Source organism: Salmo salar, chromosome ssa14 (assembly GCF_905237065.1).
Source record: "Salmo salar chromosome ssa14, Ssal_v3.1, whole genome shotgun sequence".
Classification (NCBI taxonomy): Eukaryota; Metazoa; Chordata; class Actinopteri; order Salmoniformes; family Salmonidae; genus Salmo; species Salmo salar.
Window position 1 is genome coordinate 91,274,204 of NC_059455.1, and position 21,643 is coordinate 91,295,846.

A 21,643-nucleotide genomic window follows, 5' to 3' on the forward strand; every position below is an offset into this window, starting at 1 on the left:
ATCAACAGAGACACAGACCAACCCAACAGTATGGGAGGTTTGTAAAGGGAACTACACAAAGAGCTGCATCAACAGAGACACAGACCAACCCAACAGTATGGGAGGTTTGTAAAGGGAACTACACAAAGAGCTGCATCAACAGAGACACAGACCAACCCAACAGTATGGGAGGCCACATTGGGCTGAAGCTGTAACAAAACTATGTCACCAGGTGTACTTAAGACATTCCATTAGTCAACATCATCATCTTTTAATGTTTATTCAGTTTCACTCAATTTTAGTCGCAGTGACACAGTCACATCATTTATTTTTCTTCTTCTTAGTTTTGGGCGTTTCAGGATCTCCATGGAGAAAGGACGTGATATCGTCACCCTGTTTCCTCTTCCTGTTTGGCTTGTCACTAAGGTAACCGCTGGAGTCGCTCCCCTGCACCTCCACAGGACCTCTCCCACCCACTTCTCTCTCCTCATCCTCTTCGTTCTGTCGTTTCTCCTTCCTCTTCTTCTTCTTCTCCTCAGAGTGTCCGTTAGTGCTGCTGTCCTCCACTGTTCCGTTCACAGCATCTCCGGGGGCTGGTACTGAAACCACCTCCTCTCTGTGTTTCTCCTTCCTCTTCTTCTTCTTCTTGGGTTTGACGGTGGCTTCGGGCGAGTCCTGGTTGGGTTGTAGAGCAGGTTCTGTGTCTGGTTCCTCCAGCTGTTCTGTGGGGTCAATAGGATCAGAACTCTCTCCAGCTGCCATCAGCTCCTGAACCCTGAGAGAACACACAACTGTTTAGCCTCAGATAACACAGCTCTAACATATCCTCATACAGCTTGCCCACTGCCGCGCGAGGCCCATACAGCTTGCCCCCCCGCCGCGCGAGGCCCATACAGCTTGCCCCCCCTGCCGCGCGAGGCCCATACAGCTTGCCCCCCCGCCGCGCGAGGCCCATACAGCTTGCCCCCCCCCGCCGCGCGAGGCCCATACAGCTTGCCCCCCCGCGCGCGAGGCCCATACAGCTTGCCCCCCCCTGCCGCGCGAGGCCCATACAGCTTGCCCCCCCCTGCCGCGCGAGGCCCATACAGCTTGCCCCCCCCCTGCCGCGCGAGGCCCATACAGCTTGCCCCCCCGCCGCGCGAGGCCCATACAGCTTGCCCCCCCCGCCGCGCGAGGCCCATACAGCTTGCCCCCCCGCCACGCGAGGCCCATACAGCTTGCCCCCCCGCCACGCGAGGCCCATACAGCTTGCACCAACCCTGCCGCGCGAGGCCCATACAGCTTGCCCCCCCGCCACGCGAGGCCCATACAGCTTGCCCCCCCGCCGCGCGAGGCCCACACAGCTTGCACCCCCCCTGCCGCGCGAGGCCCATACAGCTTGCCCCCCCCGCCGCGCGAGGCCCATACAGCTTGCCCCCCCCGCCGCGCGAGGCCCAACAGCTTGCCCCCCCTGCCGCGCGAGGCCCATACAGCTTGCCCCCCCTGCCGCGCGAGGCCCATACAGCTTGCCCCCCCGCGAGGCCCATACAGCTTGCCCCGCCGCGCGAGGCCCATACAGCTTGCCCCCCCCCGCCGCGCGAGGCCCATACAGCTTGCCCCCCCCTGCCGCGCGAGGCCCATACAGCTTGCCCCCCCGCGAGGCCCATACAGCTTGCCCCGCCGCGCGAGGCCCATACAGCTTGCCCCCCCCGCCGCGCGAGGCCCATACAGCTTGCCCCCCTGCCGCGCGAGGCCCATACAGCTTGCCCCCCCTGCCGCGCGAGGCCCATACAGCTTGCCCCCCCTGCCGCGCGAGGCCCATACAGCTTGCCCCCCCCGCCGCGCGAGGCCCATACAGCTTGCCCCCCCTGCCACGCGAGGCCCATACAGCTTGCACCAACCCTGCCGCGCGAGGCCCATACAGCTTGCCCCCCCCGCCACGCGAGGCCCATACAGCTTGCCCCCCCCGCCGCGCGAGGCCCATACAGCTTGCACCCCCCTGCCGCGCGAGGCCCATACAGCTTGCCCCCCCCGCCGCGAGGCCCATACAGCTTGCCCCCCCCCGCCGCGCGAGGCCCATACAGCTTGCCCCCCCTGCCGCGCGAGGCCCATACAGCTTGCCCCCCTGCCGCGCGAGGCCCATACAGCTTGCCCCCCCCCGCGAGGCCCATACAGCTTGCCCCCGCCGCGCGAGGCCCATACAGCTTGCCCCCCCCTGCCGTGCGAGGCCCATACAGCTTGCCCCCCCCTGCCGTGCAAGGCCCATGCAGCTTGCCCCCCCGGCCGTGCGAGGCACAGAATCACTGGCCCTGATCACTCGATCCAGCAACTGGGATGCAAAGTGATTTGTACATCAGTGATTCTGCACAGTCCGACTGCAATGTAATCCATCTCAGACACACCGTAACCTACCGTGCCCTGCCAAGTCTTCCTCTGATCAGCAGTACTCCGACTGTGTCTGCATCTAGCTGACAGACCTCAAACTCCAGCTCCGCCCCTATCCTGGGTCCTGCCTCCTTCCAGGTCTCCATGGTGACGTGGGCTGGCTTCGGAACACTGGCGTTGAAACAGCCATGGACCAGACAGCCCACGTGACTCACACCAAGCTTATTAACTGTACCCTGGAGAGGGGGGTACAGTTAGATTACCATGGTAACTAGCTACAACACATCAACACTGTGCAGTTGTCTGTAAGAATCACATCGGTTCTGTATGGGTTACTCAAACAGTTAACATAGCTTGCCTCTCACCAGTAGTTTCTGTCCTCTCTGGGGTTGGAAGACGACAAAGTTGGCTTGTATGTCGAGGTGAATGTATCCGTTATCGTCGTAGATGTCTCCATGCTGTCTCAGTAAACTGACCTCATCATAGGCCAGAGGCACACCTTTCAGACTGCACAGGGAACACAGGTCGACAGGGTCATATTCATTAATGCACACCACAACAAAACGTTTTGCAACAGGAAACTTAAAAAACATTTCAAGGTAGGTCCCTCCCGTTCCAGACAGTTTACTTCTGTTTGGTTCCTAGAGGATACGACCCGGGAGTGTTATCGTCAGCAGAGAACACGCCAGATACACAGATGATTATGTGCAGGCCAGAAGATCAATGTAACATATTTCATGTGGTTCCTGGGATGTTTAATACAAGTTCAGAGCATTGTAAAGATCTGATATTCTGCACAAGCCTGCACGCTATAGAGTTGACCTAACGACACCTCCTGGCGGCCATGTTGGAAGACCACCACATGAATTATTCTGACAAGAGCCGAGTGGCTACCCCAAACTGCATGACAACAGTGCCTAAAACTACTTGATTCAGTATTTGGCTGCTCTAACAAGGCAGGAAAGAAAACAGTTAAAATTATAATAAAATGAACAGATTCCCACACCAGGACTCAAGAACTGTCAGAAAAGCGAAGAAAACGTTTTACCCGTCAAGAGCTGAACCCAGACAGCTGTCAGTAACTGGTCTGCTACGATCATTTAATCACTGGTAAATCACGTCTGATCGATTTCGAGTTTAGTTTAGCTGTTGTGCTAACAACAACACTAAATTAGCTAGCTAGATAGCTTGTAGTCCAGCAAATAGCATGTATTGTGTGAGTTTAACATTTTTGGGGAAGCTATTTTTCACCCTAAAAAAAGATTACATGCCTCTATCATCATAAGACTACTACTCCTAATGTGATGAGTAGATTGGATAGTCATAATTTAGGATATGAATAAGCGTGTAGTGGCATAGGTTTATAGGCTATGTCAGAGACATTTTCTTTGCACGGGAAAAATGTGGCCTTCTGATAAACACTTCTACTAAACTTTATGACTGGAGAAATGAGCAGAATCTTGTTAATACGCTGGTCGTCCAGATCAGATCAGTAAAAAATACCTGGTCTTGAATGCAACCATGTACTCTAGGCCTTTGAAAAAGGGCTCCTGGCTAAAAGGGATCTAGCTTGTACCAAATTGTCGAAAGTATTTTTTTTATTTTAGCTAATGCTAACCCTTTTCCTTACCGTAACCTAATTCTCCTAGTCTGCTACGAAATGTAAAACATGACTTTCATTTGACAACAGCTGTATCCCTTATAGCCATGACTATGAAAAGGGGGAGACTATACAATATTACATCCATATAGCCAGGAGGACCTTACTGTCCCCCCCCCCAAAAAGAAACTCCAACGATAATTTGTTGAGAACTTTATTCATAAGAGTGTATGTACATTACAGCATAGGACAAAGGCCTCAATGGGATAGGACAACCTGCTGTGTTGACTATTGGTTGTTCCAGCCCAACAATAGATTGAATCTTTATATGACACTAAAACAGCTGAATGAATCAAACACACAATCAAACAATTAAAAGCCCTGATGGTACAGGTAGCTAAAGAAGTGAAATCTTACTTGGATAGGTTATCCCACTGGCTCTGTTTTCTGGGTCCTTAGAAAAACTCAATAATGGGGCAGTTTGGGGAAGTTTCAAATTTGATTTGATTTTCTAACATCAGGGGTGCTTTTCATTTGTTTATGTACTACTGTAGGTTCACCAGCTGACCTCTATCAAGACACACACGTTGACTGGATTCCCACTGTGAAGGTGAGCAATACTGCAGCAGCATCAGATTCCCACTGTGAAGGTGAGCAATACTGCAGCAGCATCAGATTCCCACTGTGAAGATGAGCAATACTGCAGCAGCATCAGATTCCCACGGTGAAGATGAGCAATACTGCAGCAGCATCAGATTCCCACGGTGAAGATGAGCAATACTGCAGCAGCATCAGATTCCCACTGTGAAGATGAGCAATACTGCAGCAGCATCAGATTCCCACGGTGAAGATGAGCAATACTGCAGCAGCATCAGATTCCCACTGTGAAGATGAGCAATACTGCAGCAGCATCAGATTCCCACGGTGAAGATGAGCAATACTGCAGCAGCATCAGATTCCCACTGTGAAGATGAGCAATACTGCAGCAGCATCAGATTCCCACGGTGAAGATGAGCAATACTGCAGCAGCATCAGATTCCCACTGTGAAGATGAGCAATACTGCAGCAGCATCAGATTCCCACTGTGAAGATGAGCAATACTGCAGCAGCATCAGATTCCCACTGTGAAGATGAGCAATACTGCAGCAGCATCAGATTCCCACTGTGAAGATGAGCAATACTGCAGCAGCATCAGATTCCCACTGTGAAGATGAGCAATACTGCAGCAGCATCAGATTCCCACTGTGAAGATGAGCAATACTGCAGCAGCATCAGATTCCCACTGTGAAGATGAGCAATACTGCAGCAGCATCAGATTCCCACTGTGAAGATGAGCAATACTGCAGCAGCATCAGATTCCCACTGTGAAGATGAGCAATACTGCAGCAGCATCAGATTCCCACGGTGAAGATGAGCAATACTGCAGCAGCATCAGATTCCCACTGTGAAGATGAGCAATACTGCAGCAGCATCAGATTCCCACTGTGAAGATGAGCAATACTGCAGCAGCATCAGATTCCCACTGTGAAGCTGAGCAATACTGCAGCAGCATCAGATTCCCACTGTGAAGATGAGCAATACTGCAGCAGCATCAGATTCTCACTGTGAAGATGAGCAATACTGCAGCAGCATCAGATTCTCACTGTGAAGATGAGCAATACTGCAGCAGCATCAGATTCTCACTGTGAAGATGAGCAATACTGCAGCAGCATCAGATTCTTCGACTACTACTTTGTCCTACAAAATCTGGTATAATGATTAGCCTCTTACAAATGATCACACGATCCCGTGTGGCTCAGTTGGTAGAGCATGGTGTTTGCAACACCAGGGTTGTGGGTTCGTTTCCCACGGGGGACCAGTACGGGGGAAAACATTTATGTAATGTATGCATTCACTACTGTGAGTCGCTCTGGATAAGAGCGTCTGCTAAATGACTAAAATGTAAATGTAAATCTAGTGTTATTGTTTTTAAACGGAGAACCGAACAATATGTAAAACAGTGTGTGAGTTAAGCTATTCTCTGCTTCAGATGCACAATGTCAACTGCAAATTCCCACAAGGCTAATGCCATCATACTGTATCATACTGCTAGTGGTTCCCAACTACGGTCCTCCAGTACCCCCCCCAACGGTAGTTTTATTGTAGCCCCGAACAAACACACCGGATTCAATTTGTCAACTAATCATCAGGCCCTCAATGAGTGGAATCAGGTGTGCTTGTCCGGGGCTACAATACTGGAGTTAGGCCTACAGCAGTGGCTGCATTGGCGTTGCATTGGCGTTGCATGCCATTATCAACTGCAAAATGATTTCACGTTGCTGATATCCGTATAAAAAATAAATAAATGGACAATCAAAACTAATTGATCAAACTAATTGGAGCTTATGACTGAACAAAAAAGGTCATTTCCATTTGCGAATACAACACAGACAACTTAGAGATTCCCTTCCTCTCTCTATTGCAGGACTGTGATCTGTGATTCATCAACACTAGTTCAACATCAAAAAATTGTTAAGTTAACAATTAAAACAATTTTAAACACTTAACCTCAAATAATCATCACTTACATATAATTTCAAAGTGTACTATTAAGCTAAATCACATGTAAAAGTTTGACATTTTAGTAACAACTAGGCTATTATTACCATTATTATTTTTAAAAGTAAAAAAGTAAATAACAGGACTGGAGTAGGCTAGTGGTTAGAGCGTTGGGCCAGTAACTGAAAGGTTGCTGGTTTGAATCCCAGAGCCGACAAGCCTCAGTTGATGTGCCTTTGAGCAAGGTACTTAACCGTAATTGCTCCTGTAAGTCGCTCTGGATAAGAGCGTCTGCTAAATGACTCAAATGTAGGTGGCCAACCTCGCTCCACTGGTCCCCGATCTACTGGGTGAGCAGACTTCTGTTCCAGCCCAGCAACAGCAAACTTGATTATTAACTTATTAGGTTTGATACATTGACTCAGGTGTGTTAGTGCAGGGCTGGAACAGTAGCCTGCACAGCCAGCAGGGTTGGGTCTGCCCCAGTCACAATAGGTTTATACATTGTGTGAATTTTAAAACTGTATTTTTGTTCATAAAATTTGCAATCATAGCTACACATATAATCCAGGGTTTGAAAGCTCCGCCCTACGGGACTCCCGATCACGGCTGGTTGTGATACAGCCCAGCATCGAACCAGGGTCTGTAGTGACGCCTCTTGCGCTGCAGTGCCTTAGCCCGCTCGGAGTCCAAAAGGTATCGGAACCCACCCAATGTTAGTAGTGTTTTACATCAAATCAAATGTTATTGGTCCCATACACATGGTCAGCAGATGTTATTGGTCACATGGTTAGATGTTATTGGTCACATGGTTAACAGATGTTAATGGTCCATACACATGGTCAGCAGATGTTAATGGTCCATACACATGGTCAGCAGATGTTAATGGTCCATACACATGGTTAGCAGATGTTATTGGTCCATACACACGGTTAGCAGATGTTATTGGTCCATACACACGGTTAGCAGATGTTATTGGTCCATACACATGGTTAGCAGATGTTATTGGTCCATACACACGGTTAGCAGATGTTATTGGTCCATAACACGGTTAGCAGATGTTTTGGTCCATAGATGTATAGAGCTGTATTGGTCCATACACATGGTTAGCAGATGTTATTGGTCACATACACATGGTTAGCAGATGTTAATGCGAGTGTAGCGAAATGCTTGTGCTTCTAGTTCCGATCATGCAGTAATATCTAACAAGTAATCTAACAATTTCACAACAACTACCTTGTACACACAAGTGGAAAGGAATGAATACGAATATGTACATAAAAATATATAAATGAGCGATGGCCGAACGGCATAGGCAAGATGAAGTAGATGGTATAGAGTACAGTATATACATATGAGGTAAGTAAACATTATAGAAAGTGGCTAGTGATACATTTATTACATACATTTTTTTCATTATTAAAGTGGTTGGAGTTGAGTCAGTATGTTGGTAGCAGCCACTCAATGTTAGTGATGGCTATTTAACAGTCTGATGACCTTGAGATAGAAGCTGTTTTTCAGTCTCTCTGTCCCAGTTTTGATGCACCTGTACTGACCTCGCCTTCTGGATGTTAGCGGGGTGAACAGGCAGTGGCTCGGGTGGTTGCTGTCCTTGATGATCATTTTGGCCTTCCTGTGACATCGGGTGGTGTAGGTGTCCTGGAGGGCAGGTAGTTTGCACCCGGTGATGCGTTGTGCAGACCTCACCACCCTCTGGAGAGCCTTCCGGTTATGGGCGGAGCAGCTGCCGTACCAGGCGGTGATAGAGCCCGACAGGATGCTCTCAATTGTGCATCTGTAAAAGTTTGTGAGTGTTTTTGGTGACAAGACAAATTTCTTCAGGCTCCTGAGGTTGAAGAGGCGCTGTTGTGCCTTCTTCACCACACTGTCTGTGTGGGTGGACCATTTCAGTTTGTCCGTGATGTGTACGCTGAGGAACTTAAAACTCTCCACCCTCTCCACTACTGTCCCGTCGATGTGGATGGGGGGCTGCTCCCTCTGCTGTTTCCTGAAGTCCACGATCATCTCCTTTGTTTTGTTGACGTTGAGTGTGAGGTTATTTTCCTGACACCACACTCCGAGGGCCCTCACCTTCTCCCTGTAGGCCGTCTCGTCGTTGTTGGTAATCAAGCCTACCACTGTAGTGTCGTCTGCAAACTTGATGATTGAGTTGGAAATGTGCATGGCCACGCAGTCGTGGGTGAACAGGGAGTACAGGAGAGGGCTGAGAACGCACCCATGTGGGGCCCCTGTGTTGAGGATCAGCGGGGTGGAGATGTTACCTACTCTCACCACCTGGGGGCGGCCTGTCAGGAAGTCCAGGACCCAGTTGCACAGGGAGGGATCGAGACCCAGGGTCTCGAGCTTAATGACGAGTTTAGAGGGTACTATGGTGTTAAATGCTGAGCTGTAGTCGATGAACAGCATTCTTACATAGGTATTCCTCTCGTCCAGATGGGTTAGGGCAGTGCGATTGCGTCGTCTGTGGACCTATTGGGGCGGTAAGCAAATTGGAGTGGGCCTAGGGTGTCAGGTAGCGTGGAGGTGATATGGTCCTTGACTAGTCTCTCAAAGCACTTCATGAAGAGGAAGTGAGTGCTACGGGGCGATAATCGTTTAGCTCAGTTACCTTGACTTTCTTGAGAACAGGAACAATGGTGGACGTCTTGAAGCAAGTGAGGACAGCAGACTGTGATAGGGAGAGATTGAATATGTCCGTAAACACACCAGCCAGCTGGTCTGCGCATGTTCTGAGGACGCGGCTGGGATCTGGACCTGCAGCCTTGCGAGGGTTGACACGTTTCAACGTTTTACTCACGTTGGCTGCAGTGAAGGAGAGCCCGCAGGTTTTGGTAGCGGGCCATGACCATCAAAGTCTTTTGTGCCACTGATCTCGAAATCAGGCATGCAACAGCAAATATATTCTAAATAGTAACTATTTCGGGATGATATAGATTTCAACTGCAAAGTAGGAAGCCTGCTAGATAGCTCTGGTCCAGGGCGTTGTTCAACTACGCTCTCACTAACGAGTTGTTTAGTGACTAGCTTCAATATAACTAACTACTTTCTTAACTCGAAAAAGTGGAGAGATTTAGAGTAGCCAAAATGTTTCTGTATGCGCAAACTGTCATTTATCCAAAGTACGAAAAAAAGTAGTTTTTTACCGCCAGACTACCTCTGGTGCGCATGTGTCGGGTCTACATGCGTATTACAACGTGTATAAACTAGCAGCACATCGCTGGTTACTAGCCACTTCGTGAGTTAACTAACTAGCATATTCAACCCATAGCTTACCTTTCTGAGTATCTTAGCAGTTCGGTGTTCAGTTCCTCTTGGATCCCTGTCCGTTTCTTCTTCAGGTACATGGGCGACAGGGCAATATGTCTCCTGTGCGTGTCCATGACTAGACACGAGTACGGCGTTGACACCAGCTTACATGCGTCAGCGAACGACGGGATCAGACTTGGAAACGCGCCTGGGTCTCCACCGCCTGCCGCATAAGGTCCGTTTGCTGTCGGATTGGTTAAAATTGAGACTTCGGTGGACATTTTTGCGTGTTTCGAGTCGTCTTCTATCTGCTCCAAGTTCGCCATGCTTCTGGAGACAGCAGGAAGGAAGTCGACGAGGGAAGACTTCCGTAGTGAAGAGGGTCCGCGAGTTTAGACAGTCGGTGTTTTTGTTATGTCGTCTCCTAGCGGAGAGGAGTAGTCGAAAACTAAACCTGCACACATTCCACTCCACATTCACTGACCCCCTTCTCTACGTTAGACAGATACAGCTCTTCATTGATTGTGTGCCATGATTGAAATACATTCAAGAAACTCAAACATAATAGTGTGTTATGATGCCGTTTTTTCCACTAGAATCATTATACAGGAAGTTAGAGGAGTAGTGGTGGAGTTAGAGGAGTAGTGGTGGAGTTAGAGGAGTAGTGGTGAAGTTAGAGGAGTAGTGGTGGAGTTAGAGGAGTAGTGGTGAAGTTAGAGGAGTAGTGGTGAAGTTAGAGGAGTAGTGGTGAAGTCAGAGGAGTAGTGGTGAAGTTATAGGAGTAGTGGTGGAGTTATAGGAGTAGTGGTGAAGTTAGAGGAGTAGTGGTGAAGTTAGAGGAGTAGTGGTGAAGTTATAGGAGTAGTGGTGAAGTTAGAGGAGTAGTGGTGGAGTTAGAGGAGTAGTGGTGGAGTTAGAGGTGTAGTGGTGGAGTTAGAGGAGTAGTGGTGAAGTTAGAAGAGTAGTGGTGAAGTTAGAGGAGTAGTGGTGGAGTTAGAGGCGTAGTGGTGGAGTTATAGGAGTAGTGGTGGAGTTAGAGGAGTAGTGGTGGAGTTAGAGGTGTAGTGGTGGAGTTAGAGGAGTAGTGGTGAAGTTAGAGGAGTAGTGGTGGAGTTAGAGGAGTAGTGGTGAAGTTAGAGGAGTAGTGGTGGAGTTATACGAGTAGGGCTGAAGTTATAAGAGTAGTGGTGAAGTTAGAGGCGTAGTGGTGGAGTTAGAGGAGTAGTGGTGGAGTTATAGGAGTAGTGGTGGAGTTAGAGGAGTAGTGGTGGAGTTAAAGGAGTAGTGGTGTGTTACCTTGTGCTGTTGGATGTACAGGCGTTCTCTCTGTGTAGTGTCAGTTTCATTTGAACCGTTAGATGGCAACGTCCTGTATGGGATATGGCTCCAGCTTGGCTCTTTTATCAAACATCCAGGGTTTAGTAACTCAGTTACATGTAATCTGATTACAAACAAACCCAATCAGTTACATTACCAGCAAAAATATTCTTATCAGATTACAGATAGCCTTTTAAAAAACTTGATGATTACTTCTTGGATTACGTTTAAATTCAGAAAGGGTGTTTGCGAGAAGAAAAAAAAAACATTGACACCTTTCTGTTTTCTCAATTACATTCAATTCAGCATTGAAAAAAGGCGCAAGTTTACATTTTTTCCACCTGAGCGAGACTGACCACAAGTCAGAGACCACTATGATGACACACCAAATGCATTTCATGGATCATTTTTGTCTTCTAATGCCAGATAAGGGGAAAGTAATCAGATTTACATTACTGAGTTTGTGTAATCCCAAAATTACATTACTGATTACAATTTTGGTCAAGTAACAGATTATATTTACAAAGTAACCTACCCAACCCTGCAAACATCAGTAGTCTACTGTTACTGTATATTCACTCACTCTGGATAAGACCATCAGCTAAATTACTAAAATGTTGATTCAAACATACAATAATTGTTATTTCAGAAGATAATTAAAGATATTTACAACATTACAACATTTTAAATGCATTTAGAAATGGACCCATTCTTCGTTGAAAACATCAATCAATAAATTGTTATTTCAGAATCCAGGAGAAAATAATCTGTATAACTTTGTATGAGTTTGTTGATACAAAGACTGGTACTTCATGTGTTGCCAATCCCCATGGAGAGAAATAGAGTGTAGAGGCCACAGGAGGCTGCTGAGGGGAGGACGGCTCATAATACTGGCTGGAACAGAGAAAATGGAATCAAACACGTTTGATGTATTTGATACCATTCCACTAATTCCACTCCAGCCATTACCACAAACCTTTCCTCCCCAATTAAGGTGCCACCAACCTCGTGTGGTAGAGGTCACGTGGAGCATTCTGACAGTCTCTATGTCTGTGTGTGAAGTCTAGAACAGACCAAAACGAGGGTATAGTTGTCCATGGATGGGTTTTGATCTATTATCTGCCCTGTATGTCCCCTATAAGGCTTATGGATTGTGGGAATCAAGCACACAGAAACGGCCTGCATATCTCCCACCATAGAGATACACAGTACAGAACGTGTTAGAAATCTTTGTTGATGTCTCTAACGTTCGTCGTTACGAGGTGTTCCATCAGTCCTGCTCTCTCCAGTACACCACAGTCCAGTTGTAGCATGTTGAACCACCCCAACCAGTATGGATTCTCTTGGATAATCTGTGGATAAATCAACTATGGATTAGTTACCATGTTGTCTGATATTATGATCAAATTTAAATCATGTTAATAAATATACCATACCATAACCACTACCATAACCATAACCACTACCATAATCTACCCTGTTTGGCTGCGCCCCTGCAGTGGAGGGAGCACTGCCATAACCTACCCTGTTTGGCTGGAGCACTACCATAACCTACCCTGTTTGGCTGTGCTCCTACAGTGGAGGGAGCACTATCATAACCTACCCTATTTGGCTGTGCCCCTGCAGTGGAGGGAGCACTATCATAACCTACCCTGTTTGGCTGGAGCACTACCATAACCTACCCTGTTTGGCTGTGCCCCTGCAGTGGAGGGAGCACTACCATAACCTACCCTGTTTGGCTGTGCTCCTGCAGTGGAGGGAGCACTACCATAACCTACCCTGTTTGGCTGGAGCACTACCATAACCTACCCTGTTTGGCTGTGCCCCTGCAGTGGAGGGAGCACTACCATAACCTACCCTGTTTGGCTGTGCTCCTGCAGTGGAGGGAGCACTACCATAACCTACCCTGTTTGGCTGTGCTCCTGCAGTGGAGGGAGCACTACCATAACTTACCCTGTTTGGCTGTGCCCCTGCAGTGGAGGGAGCACTACCATAACCTACCCTGTTTGGCTGGAGCACTACCATAACCTACCCTGTTTGGCTGTGCTCCTGCAGTGGAGGGAGCACTACCATAACCTACCCTGTTTGGCTGTGCTCCTGCAGTGGAGGGAGCACTACCATAACCTACCCTGTTTGGCTGTGCCCCTGCAGTGGAGGGAGCACTACCATAACCTACCCTGTTTGGCTGTGCCCCTGCAGTGGAGGGAGCATTAGCATGATGTAGCAGACCCCGACCATGCTTCCTCCTCCATCCTACACACTGAGAAGACATAGCTCAGACGCTCATGGGCCACATAACCACAGCTGGCTGCTCCTGACACATGCGCCTCGTCCAAATCCAGGCCCATAGCCTCGCCCTGCAGCACGTGGTGGAGGAAGTCTAGAATAAGAATAATCTTCATCATTCTCATCATCTTTTTTTTTGATTGGCACCTTTTGTAATGACATTACAGCCCAAAGTGCTTAACGGATTGGCACCTCAAATGTATAATTGGTTAATTGGTTGCTTAAATGGTTATAATTACAGAAAGTAGCCTACCTATGTACCGCGTGGCCAGTTTGAGCGTCTGGATCTTGCTGAGTTTGTCTGAGGGCAGCGTGGGGATGATCTGTCGTAGCGAGGCGAAGGCCTGGTTGAGTGACTGGGTCCTCTGTCGCTCCCGTACATTAGCCATGACACGCTGATTCTGTGTGTCATCCAGAGACCTGGGTAGACTGCTCACACTGCTGACGTCACTCCAGTCACTTCCTCTCCTCTTCCCCCTCTTCTTCCCCGGGCTTTGGATATTCCGGTTCCCCTCATCTTCTTCATCTTCATTCTGCTCCCCCGGTCTCCTTCGGCTTGCCCACTGTTTTCTGGTGCCTCTACGTGGCCTCCGGTGTTGGTCGATCTCTTCCTCGCTGTTCCCAGCGCTGTCGACCGGAGACCGAGACCCCACTGGGGAACACATCATGTCCCCAAACATAACCTGATCCCTTAAACCCTGACTGATGACCTAAACCCCTGACCCGGGTCACAGCATCCTGGAAACCTGGTGGATCCTGTCCCTTTAAGACAGGAGTTAAGATCCCTATTTCTCTATCCTTTTCTCCCTCTTTCCCTCTCCCTCTCTCCCTCTGTCTCCCTCTCTCTCTCTCTCCCACACTCTTTTGTCCCTTTCAGAGAGGAGTGTAGACAGTTAACATTGATCCAGTCTCGTACTCTGCCGGTTGGATATCTTTATAAGCATGCAGCGCCCGGAATGGGGATTTTGGGGAGCGCTGTGATTGGGTGAGAGGGTGAGGTGACGTCAGGAGGGAGTGGGTGGGAGGGAGAAGGTCGATCATAGTCTGTTAGAAGTTCTGAGCGCCGAGAAATCATTTAAAAATGTTTTGTGTTTTGCGCATGAGCACAGTCGCAATTAAAAGTCAAATGTTCCTCTTTTAATGTATTCAAAGCGGACAAGTTGTTGAAAAACCTAATGGAAGGGACGGAGCGGCTGGGGGGGTCAGACCTTCCTCTTCGCGTTCTGCCCTATAGGGCACTCATGCGCAATTAGATGTGTCAAAACGACCACACACATTTACTGGATTTCTTTACGCAAAACAGTCTGGTTTAATTTGCATTAATTCCTGTATGAGGTCATGAAAACAGACTTATTCAGATAATATATGTAGCCTATAACCTATTCTGCATCACTGTATGCCTCGTTAAATAAAGGTTAAATAAAACATTTTAAAATGCTCCAAAGACAAGCCAGTGAAAACATCAGCCATTTCTATCAGAAAAGAGAAAGGTCAACAGCAGGTTTTCCGTAGCCGAAGATTGACTGTTTATTTTTCTTTACTCTAAGGTATGCAGCTAAGTGGTTCTGCCCCCCGCTGGGACCCCGGCAGAGCGGCTCAGGTTTAAAAGGCAAGCCGGCCCAGGGAGCTCACAGGGCGGATCCCAGCTCACAGCGGGTCGCTGATGCCGTGGACGGCTGGAGCGCAATGCAAACATTGGAGGTGCGTGGAGGGGAAAGCCGCAGAGAGCAAACCTACACGTGCGCGCACGCATATACACAAACTATATTCGGATTTCGTCATAAGACCACCGTCATTAATACATTTCGCAAATAACGGCAGCTCAGTTGTGTAGCTCAGTTGGTAGAGCATGGTGTTTGCAGCGCCAGGGTTGTGGGTTCGATTCCCACGGGGGACCAGTACGGAGAAAAAAATGTATGAAATGTATGCATTCACTACTGTAAGTCGCTCTGGATAAGAGCTTCTGCTAAATGACTAAAATTTAATGTAAATGTAGGTAGCCTAGTGGTTAGAGTATAGGGGCGGCAGGTAGCCTAGTAGTTAGAGTGTAGGGACGGCAGGTAGCCTAGTGGTTAGAGTGTAGGGACGGCAGGTAGCCTGGTGGTTAGAGTGTAGGGGCGGCAGGTAGCCTGGTGGTTAGAGTGTAGGGGGGGCAGGTAGCCTAGTGGTTAGAGTGTAGGGGGGGCAGGTAACCTAGTGGTTAGAGTGTAGGGACGGCAGGTAGCCTAGTGGTTAGAGTGTAGGGACGGCAGGTAGCCTAGTGGTTAGAGCGTTGGGCCAGTAACCGAAAGGTTGCTGGATCGAATCCCCGAGCTGACAAGGTCGTTCTGCCCCTGAACTGTTCCCCTGTAGGACGGCATTGTAAATAAGAATTTGTTCTTAACTGACTTGTCTAGTTAAATAATGAAATAACCCTGCAAGTGACTCATGAATGAATAGTAGGCCATGAGAAAGATTAAACATGTATTTGAGATATTATGCAAAAGAGCAATTCGTGACAATCACAGAAACCTTTTCAGTTGAGGTTGGTATCCTATAGAGAGATACATCTGGTTAGGCCTTCATAATAAGTGGTGTACTCTCCTATAAAAGGGTGAGCTAGGTCGCTGACCGTGCACTCCATGGTCTGAACTACTGTGACACGCTCGCACACATGGTCTGATGAGGTAGCTTTCCCCCAGTGGTAAAATCTCTCTAATGACCTCTACCCTGGAACTCTCTCTAATGACCTCTACCCTGGAACCCTCTCTAATGACCTCTACCCTGGAACTCTCTCTAATGACCTCTACCCTGGAACCCTCTCTAATGACCTCTCTCTAATGACCTCTACCCTGGAACCCTCTCTAATGACCTCTACCCCCTGGAACCCTCTCTAATGATCTCTACCCTGGAACCCTCTCTAATGACCTCTACCCTGGAACCCTCTCTAATGACCTCTACCCTGGAACCCTCTCTAATGACCTCTACCCTGGAACCCTCTCTAATGACCTCTACCCTGGAACCCTCTCTAATGACCTCTACCCTGGAACCCTCTCTAATGACCTCTACCCTGGAACTCTCTCTAATGACCTCTACCCTGGAACCCTCTCTAATGACCTCTACCCTGGAACTCTCTCTAATGACCTCTACCCTGGAACCCTCTCTAATAACCTCTACCCTGGAACTCTCTCTAATGACCTCTACCCTGGAACCCTCTCTAATCACCTCTCTCTAATGACCTCTACCCTGGAACCCTCTCTAATCACCTCTACCCTGGAACCCTCTCTAATGGCCTCTACCCTGGAACTCTCTCTAATGACCTCTACCCTGGAACACGCTCTAATGGCCTCTACCCTGGAACACTCTCTAATGACCTCTACCCTGGAACCCTCTCTAATCACCCTCTCTAATGACCTCTACCCTGGAACCCTCTCTAATCACCCTCTCTAATGACCTCTACCCTGGAACCCTCTCTAATCACCCTCTCTAATGACCTCTACCCTGGAACCCTCTCTAATCACCCTCTCTAATGATCTCTACCCTGGAACCCTCTCTAATGACCTCTACCCTGGAACTCTCTCTAATGACCTCTACCCCCTGGAACCCTCTCTAATCACCTCTCTCTAATGACCTCTACCCTGGAACTCTCTCTAATGACCTCTACCCTGGAACCCTCTCTAATGACCTCTACCCTGGAACTCTCTCTAATGACCTCTACCCTGGAACCCTCTCTAATGACCTCTACCCTGGAACTCTCTCTAATGACCTCTACCCCCTGGAACCCTCTCTAATGACCTCTACCCTGGAACCCTCTCTAATGACCTCCACCCTGGAACTCTCTCTAATGACCTCTACCCTGGAACCCTCTCTAATGACCTCTACCCTGGAACCCTCTCTAATAACCTCTACCCTGGAACCCTCTCTAATGACCTCTACCCTGGAAGCCTCTCTAATGACCTCTACCCTGGAACCCTCTCTAATGACCTCTACCCTGGAAGCCTCTCTAATGACCTCTACCCTGGAACCCTCTCTAATGACCTCTACCCTGGAACTCTCTCTAATGACCTCTACCCTGGAACCCTCTCTAATGGCCTCTACCCTGGAACTCTCTAATGACCTCTACCCTGGAACTCTCTCTAATGACCTCCACCCTGGAACTCTCTCTAATGACCTCTACCCTGGAACCCTCTCTAATCACCTCTCTCTAATGACCTCTACCCTGGAACCCTCTCTAATGACCTCTACCCTGGAACCCTTTCTAATGACCTCTACCCTGGAACCCTCTCTAATGACCTCTACCCTGGAAGCCTCTCTAATGACCTCTACCCTTGAACCCTCTCTAATGACCTCTACCCTGGAACCCTCTCTAATGACCTCTACCCTGGAACCCTCTCTAATGACCTCTACCCTGGAACTCTCTCTAATGACCTCTACCCTGGAACCCTCTCTAATCACCTCTCTCTAATGATCTCTACCCTGGAACCCTCTCTAATCACCTTCTCTAATGACCTCTACCCTGGAACCCTCTCTAATCACCCTCTCTAATGACCTCTACCCTGGAACCCTCTCTAATGACCTCTACCCTGGAACTCTCTCTAATGACCTCTACCCTGGAACCCTCTCTAATGACCTCTACCCTGGAACCCTCTCTAATCACCCTCTCTAATGACCTCTACCCTGGAACTCTCTCTAATGACCTCTACCCTGGAACTCTCTCTAATGATCTCTACCCTGGAACCCTCTCTAATGACCTCTACCCTGGAAGCCTCTCTAATGACCTCTACCCTGGAACTCTCTCTAATGACCTCTACCCTGGAACCCTCTCTAATCACCTCTCTCTAATGACCTCTACCCTGGAACCCTCTCTAATGACCTCTACCCTGGAACTCTCTCTAATGACCTCTACCCTGGAACCCTCTCTAATGACCTCTACCCTGGAACCCTCTCTAATGACCTCTACCCTGGAACCCTCTCTAATGACCTCTACCCTGGAACCCTCTCTAATGACCTCTACCCTGGAACCCTCTCTAATGACCTCTACCCTGGAACCCTCTCTAATGACCTCTACCCTGGAACCCTCTCTAATAACCTCTACCCTGGAACTCTCTCTAATGACCTCTACCCTGGAACCCTCTCTAATGATCTCTACCCTGGAACCCTCTCTAATGACCTCTACCCTGGAACCCTCTCTAATGACCTCTACCCTGGAACCCTCTCTAATGACCTCTACCCTGGAACCCTCTCTAATGACCTCTACCCTGGAACCCTCTCTAATGACCTCTACCCTGGAACCCTCTCTAATGACCTCTACCCTGGAACCCTCTCACACAGTTAGCACCTCACCACCAGATAGACATGCTGCTGATGATGAGACAACACAATCTGTCCCTATCTGGATCCCCTCATTATCTACAGACTCTTTGGGTTGGATACTGTTGTGCCTCCCCTAGCCTACATATCTTTCAAGGACATCAATTACGTTTTCTCTTCTCATTGATTTCCCATGATAATTAAACCCATGACAATCAACCCAGTTCAACCTATTAAAACAAAACAAGTTGTAGTTTTGCTCAGTCACATATCATTTCACTTGGGGGGGAATTGAAAGTAAACTGAACCCAGGTGTTTGTAAGATAATTATTCTTTCCAGAATAATGCTAATAACACTTTCTACAACGCTATAGAAAACTATAAATATCTACTTTATATTGTATATGTTAACAACCACAGATCCATTCTGAAAACCTGACATTCCATAAAAACATATAATCAATATCATCAGTCTGATATCTCATCGCTCAGATCCTGATCAGGTGTTTTCCAGTCTAGGTCCGCCATAAAGTTAATATCTGATCAATCAATCATTTAAATCTGGTTCTGATCAGGCTGATAGATCCCGATCAGGTGTTCTCTAACAGGAAATGTAGACGATGGTGAGATGAAGCATCAATCAATCTAACCAGTCTGATTAATCTATCATGACACAAGGCCAGACCCAGATGCAGATGGTTGGAGTCTTACAATATTTATTAATCCAATAGGGTAAGGCAAGAAAATGGTCGTGGACAGGCAAAAGGGTCAAAACCAGTTCAGAGTCCAAAAGGTACCGAAGGGCAGCCAAAATCCAGATCAGGCAGGCAGGATGATCATGCAGACGGGAAAGAAGTCCAGAAGTCCAGGCAGACTAGCAAAAAGAGCATAGCAAAAGGAGCACGGGAAAACCACGCTGGTTGACTTGACTAACATACAACACAAACTGGCACTGAGAGACAGGAAACACAGGGATAAATACACTGGGGAAAACAAGCAACACCTGGAAGGGGTGGAGACAATAACGAGGACAGGTGAAACTGATCAGGGTGTGACATAATCGATCTGCTTCTGATCATGCTGATGGGCTCTATGTGATCAGATCAGGTGTTCTCTAACTTCTGATCATGCTGATGGGCTCTATGTGATCAGATCAGGTGTACCCTAACTTCTGATCATGCTGATGGGCTCTATGTGATCAGATCAGGTGTACCCTAACTTCTGATCATGCTGATGGGCTCTATGTGATCAGATCAGGTGTTCTCTAACTTCTGATCATGCTGATGGGCTCTATGTGATCAGATCAGGTGTTCTCTAACTTCTGATCATGCTGATGGGCTCTATGTGATCAGATCAGGTGTACCCTAACTTCTGATCATGCTGATGGGCTCTATGTGATCAGATCAGGTGTACCCTAACTTCTGATTGTGCTGATGGGCTCTATGTGATCAGATCAGGTGTTCTCTAACTTCTGATCATGCTGATGGGCTCTATGTGATCAGATCAGGTGTTCTCTAACTTCTGATCATGCTGATGGGCTCTATGTGATCAGATCAGGTGTTCTCTAACTTCTGATCATGCTGATGGGCTCTATGTGATCAGATCAGGTGTACCCTAACTTCTGATCATGCTGATGGGCTCTATGTGATCAGATCAGGTGTACCCTAACTTCTGATTGTGCTGATGGGCTCTATGTGATCAGATCAGGTGTTCCCTAACAGGTCCATCGTGAAGGAGATGTAGACGAGCGTCTCGATACGCGACGGCCTCTTCTCGTAGACAAAGGTCGTCTTTTTCTTCCGCAGCTCGTCAAAGGCCTCGTTCAGACTCAACATCCTCTTCCTCTTCCTCTCCCGAACGTTAGCCACCTGACGCTGGCCCATGTTGATCACACGCCTCCGCTTTGACTGCCCGGTGTGTGTGTGTGTGTGTGTGTGTGTGTGTGTGTGTGTGTGTGTGTGTGTGTGTGTGTGTGTGTGTGTGTGTGTGTGTGTGTGTGTGTGTGTGAGAGAGAGAGAGAGAGGTGTGTGTGTGTGTGAGAGAGGTGTGTGTGTGAGAGGTGTGTGTGAGAAAGAGCCTGGGGTGTAGGTATAGGCAGGTGTGGCCGTCTCATGCAGGTGATGTCCGGTGTGTTCCTCTTGGGTTGTGCCTGTCTCCTGGTGGCTCACGTTAATGTAGGAGAGGTCATAGTACCGGCCCCGGTAACCTGTGGCGGGGAGAGAGCTGCCTGTGAGCTGTTTTGACCGCGACGTAGACTTTGGGTGAATCTCCATGAGGTTTATGTCACTGACAACGTCCCGCAGCGTAGAGTCCCCAAGACGGCCTCTCCATTTAAAACACACACAACGACTGTTGAATCTTTAAGGATCTGTATGGAGGGGGGAGGTCATGAATATATAGTCCTGTAACTTTAGGAATTCAACCAAGTAAAATAATGTAGAATCTGAACCGTAGCTAGATTAAGGTGAACATTCACTTTAATCCTGATGATGACCGGACACGGTCGCCAGCCTTGGGTGGTTCTGGAAGATTTTAAAATCCTAGTAAGGCAGTTGGGCCCAAAGGGTCATGATTTTAACTTAAAAGTACAGTAAAAACCAACACCTTTTAGGTGAATATTGAATAACTGTGTAATCCCCACCTGTGGCTCAGTTGGTAGAGCATGGAGTTTGCAATGCCAGCATGGTGTGTGCAACGCCAGGGTTGTGGGTTCGATTCCCACGGGGGGCCAGTACAAAAGAAAATGCATGAAATGAAATGTATGCATTCAATACTGTAAGTCGCTCTGGATAAGAGTGTCTGCTAAATGACTCAAATGTAAAAAAAATGAGGTGTCCAAATCCTGTCAGACCGCCACATGGGAATTCCTCTTTGGCTCGAGTCCAACTGCCAAACGGTCAGCGGTCCTGCTGTTTTAAGTCTCTTCTGTCCTGTCCCTCAGTGCCACGCCTTTCATGTCCTCATACTTCTAAACGGAGTCCATTTCAGAAGTGAACTGTGAGC

The 21,643-nt window shown here is 48.2% G+C and overlaps 2 protein-coding genes across 2 annotated transcripts; both read right to left on the reverse strand.

The window, feature by feature from the left end:
* Positions 1 to 244: 244 nt before the first annotated feature.
* On the reverse strand, positions 245 to 10,082 carry polr1f (RNA polymerase I subunit F). Its single transcript, NM_001146566.1, is given in 4 exon segments — positions 245 to 754; positions 2,371 to 2,579; positions 2,709 to 2,850; positions 9,776 to 10,082. Coding segments are annotated over 4 exon segments (1,104 nt in total). The 5' UTR covers positions 10,075 to 10,082; the 3' UTR covers positions 245 to 300.
* Positions 10,083 to 11,414: 1,332 nt separating this feature from the next.
* LOC106570592 (twist-related protein-like) lies at positions 11,415 to 14,254 on the reverse strand. Its single transcript, XM_014143044.2, has 3 exons — positions 13,605 to 14,254; positions 13,242 to 13,445; positions 11,415 to 12,417 (listed from the first exon to the last, which is right to left on the reverse strand). Exons 1-2 carry the CDS (start codon positions 14,029 to 14,031, stop codon positions 13,276 to 13,278), a joined length of 597 nt encoding a protein of 198 aa, XP_013998519.2. The 5' UTR covers positions 14,032 to 14,254; the 3' UTR covers positions 11,415 to 12,417; positions 13,242 to 13,275.
* Between the last annotated feature and the right edge of the window lie 7,389 nt (positions 14,255 to 21,643).

Excerpts from the sequence above, each read along its gene's own strand:
- LOC106570592 (XM_014143044.2), bottom strand. The coding sequence starts at position 14,031 with ATGTTTGGGGACATGATGTGTTCCCCAGTGGGGTCTCGGTCTCCGGTC. Across the intron at positions 13,446-13,604 it reads ACTGGCCACGCGGTACATAG|ACTTCCTCCACCACGTGCTG; the intron begins GTAGGCTACTTT and ends TTCTTATTCTAG.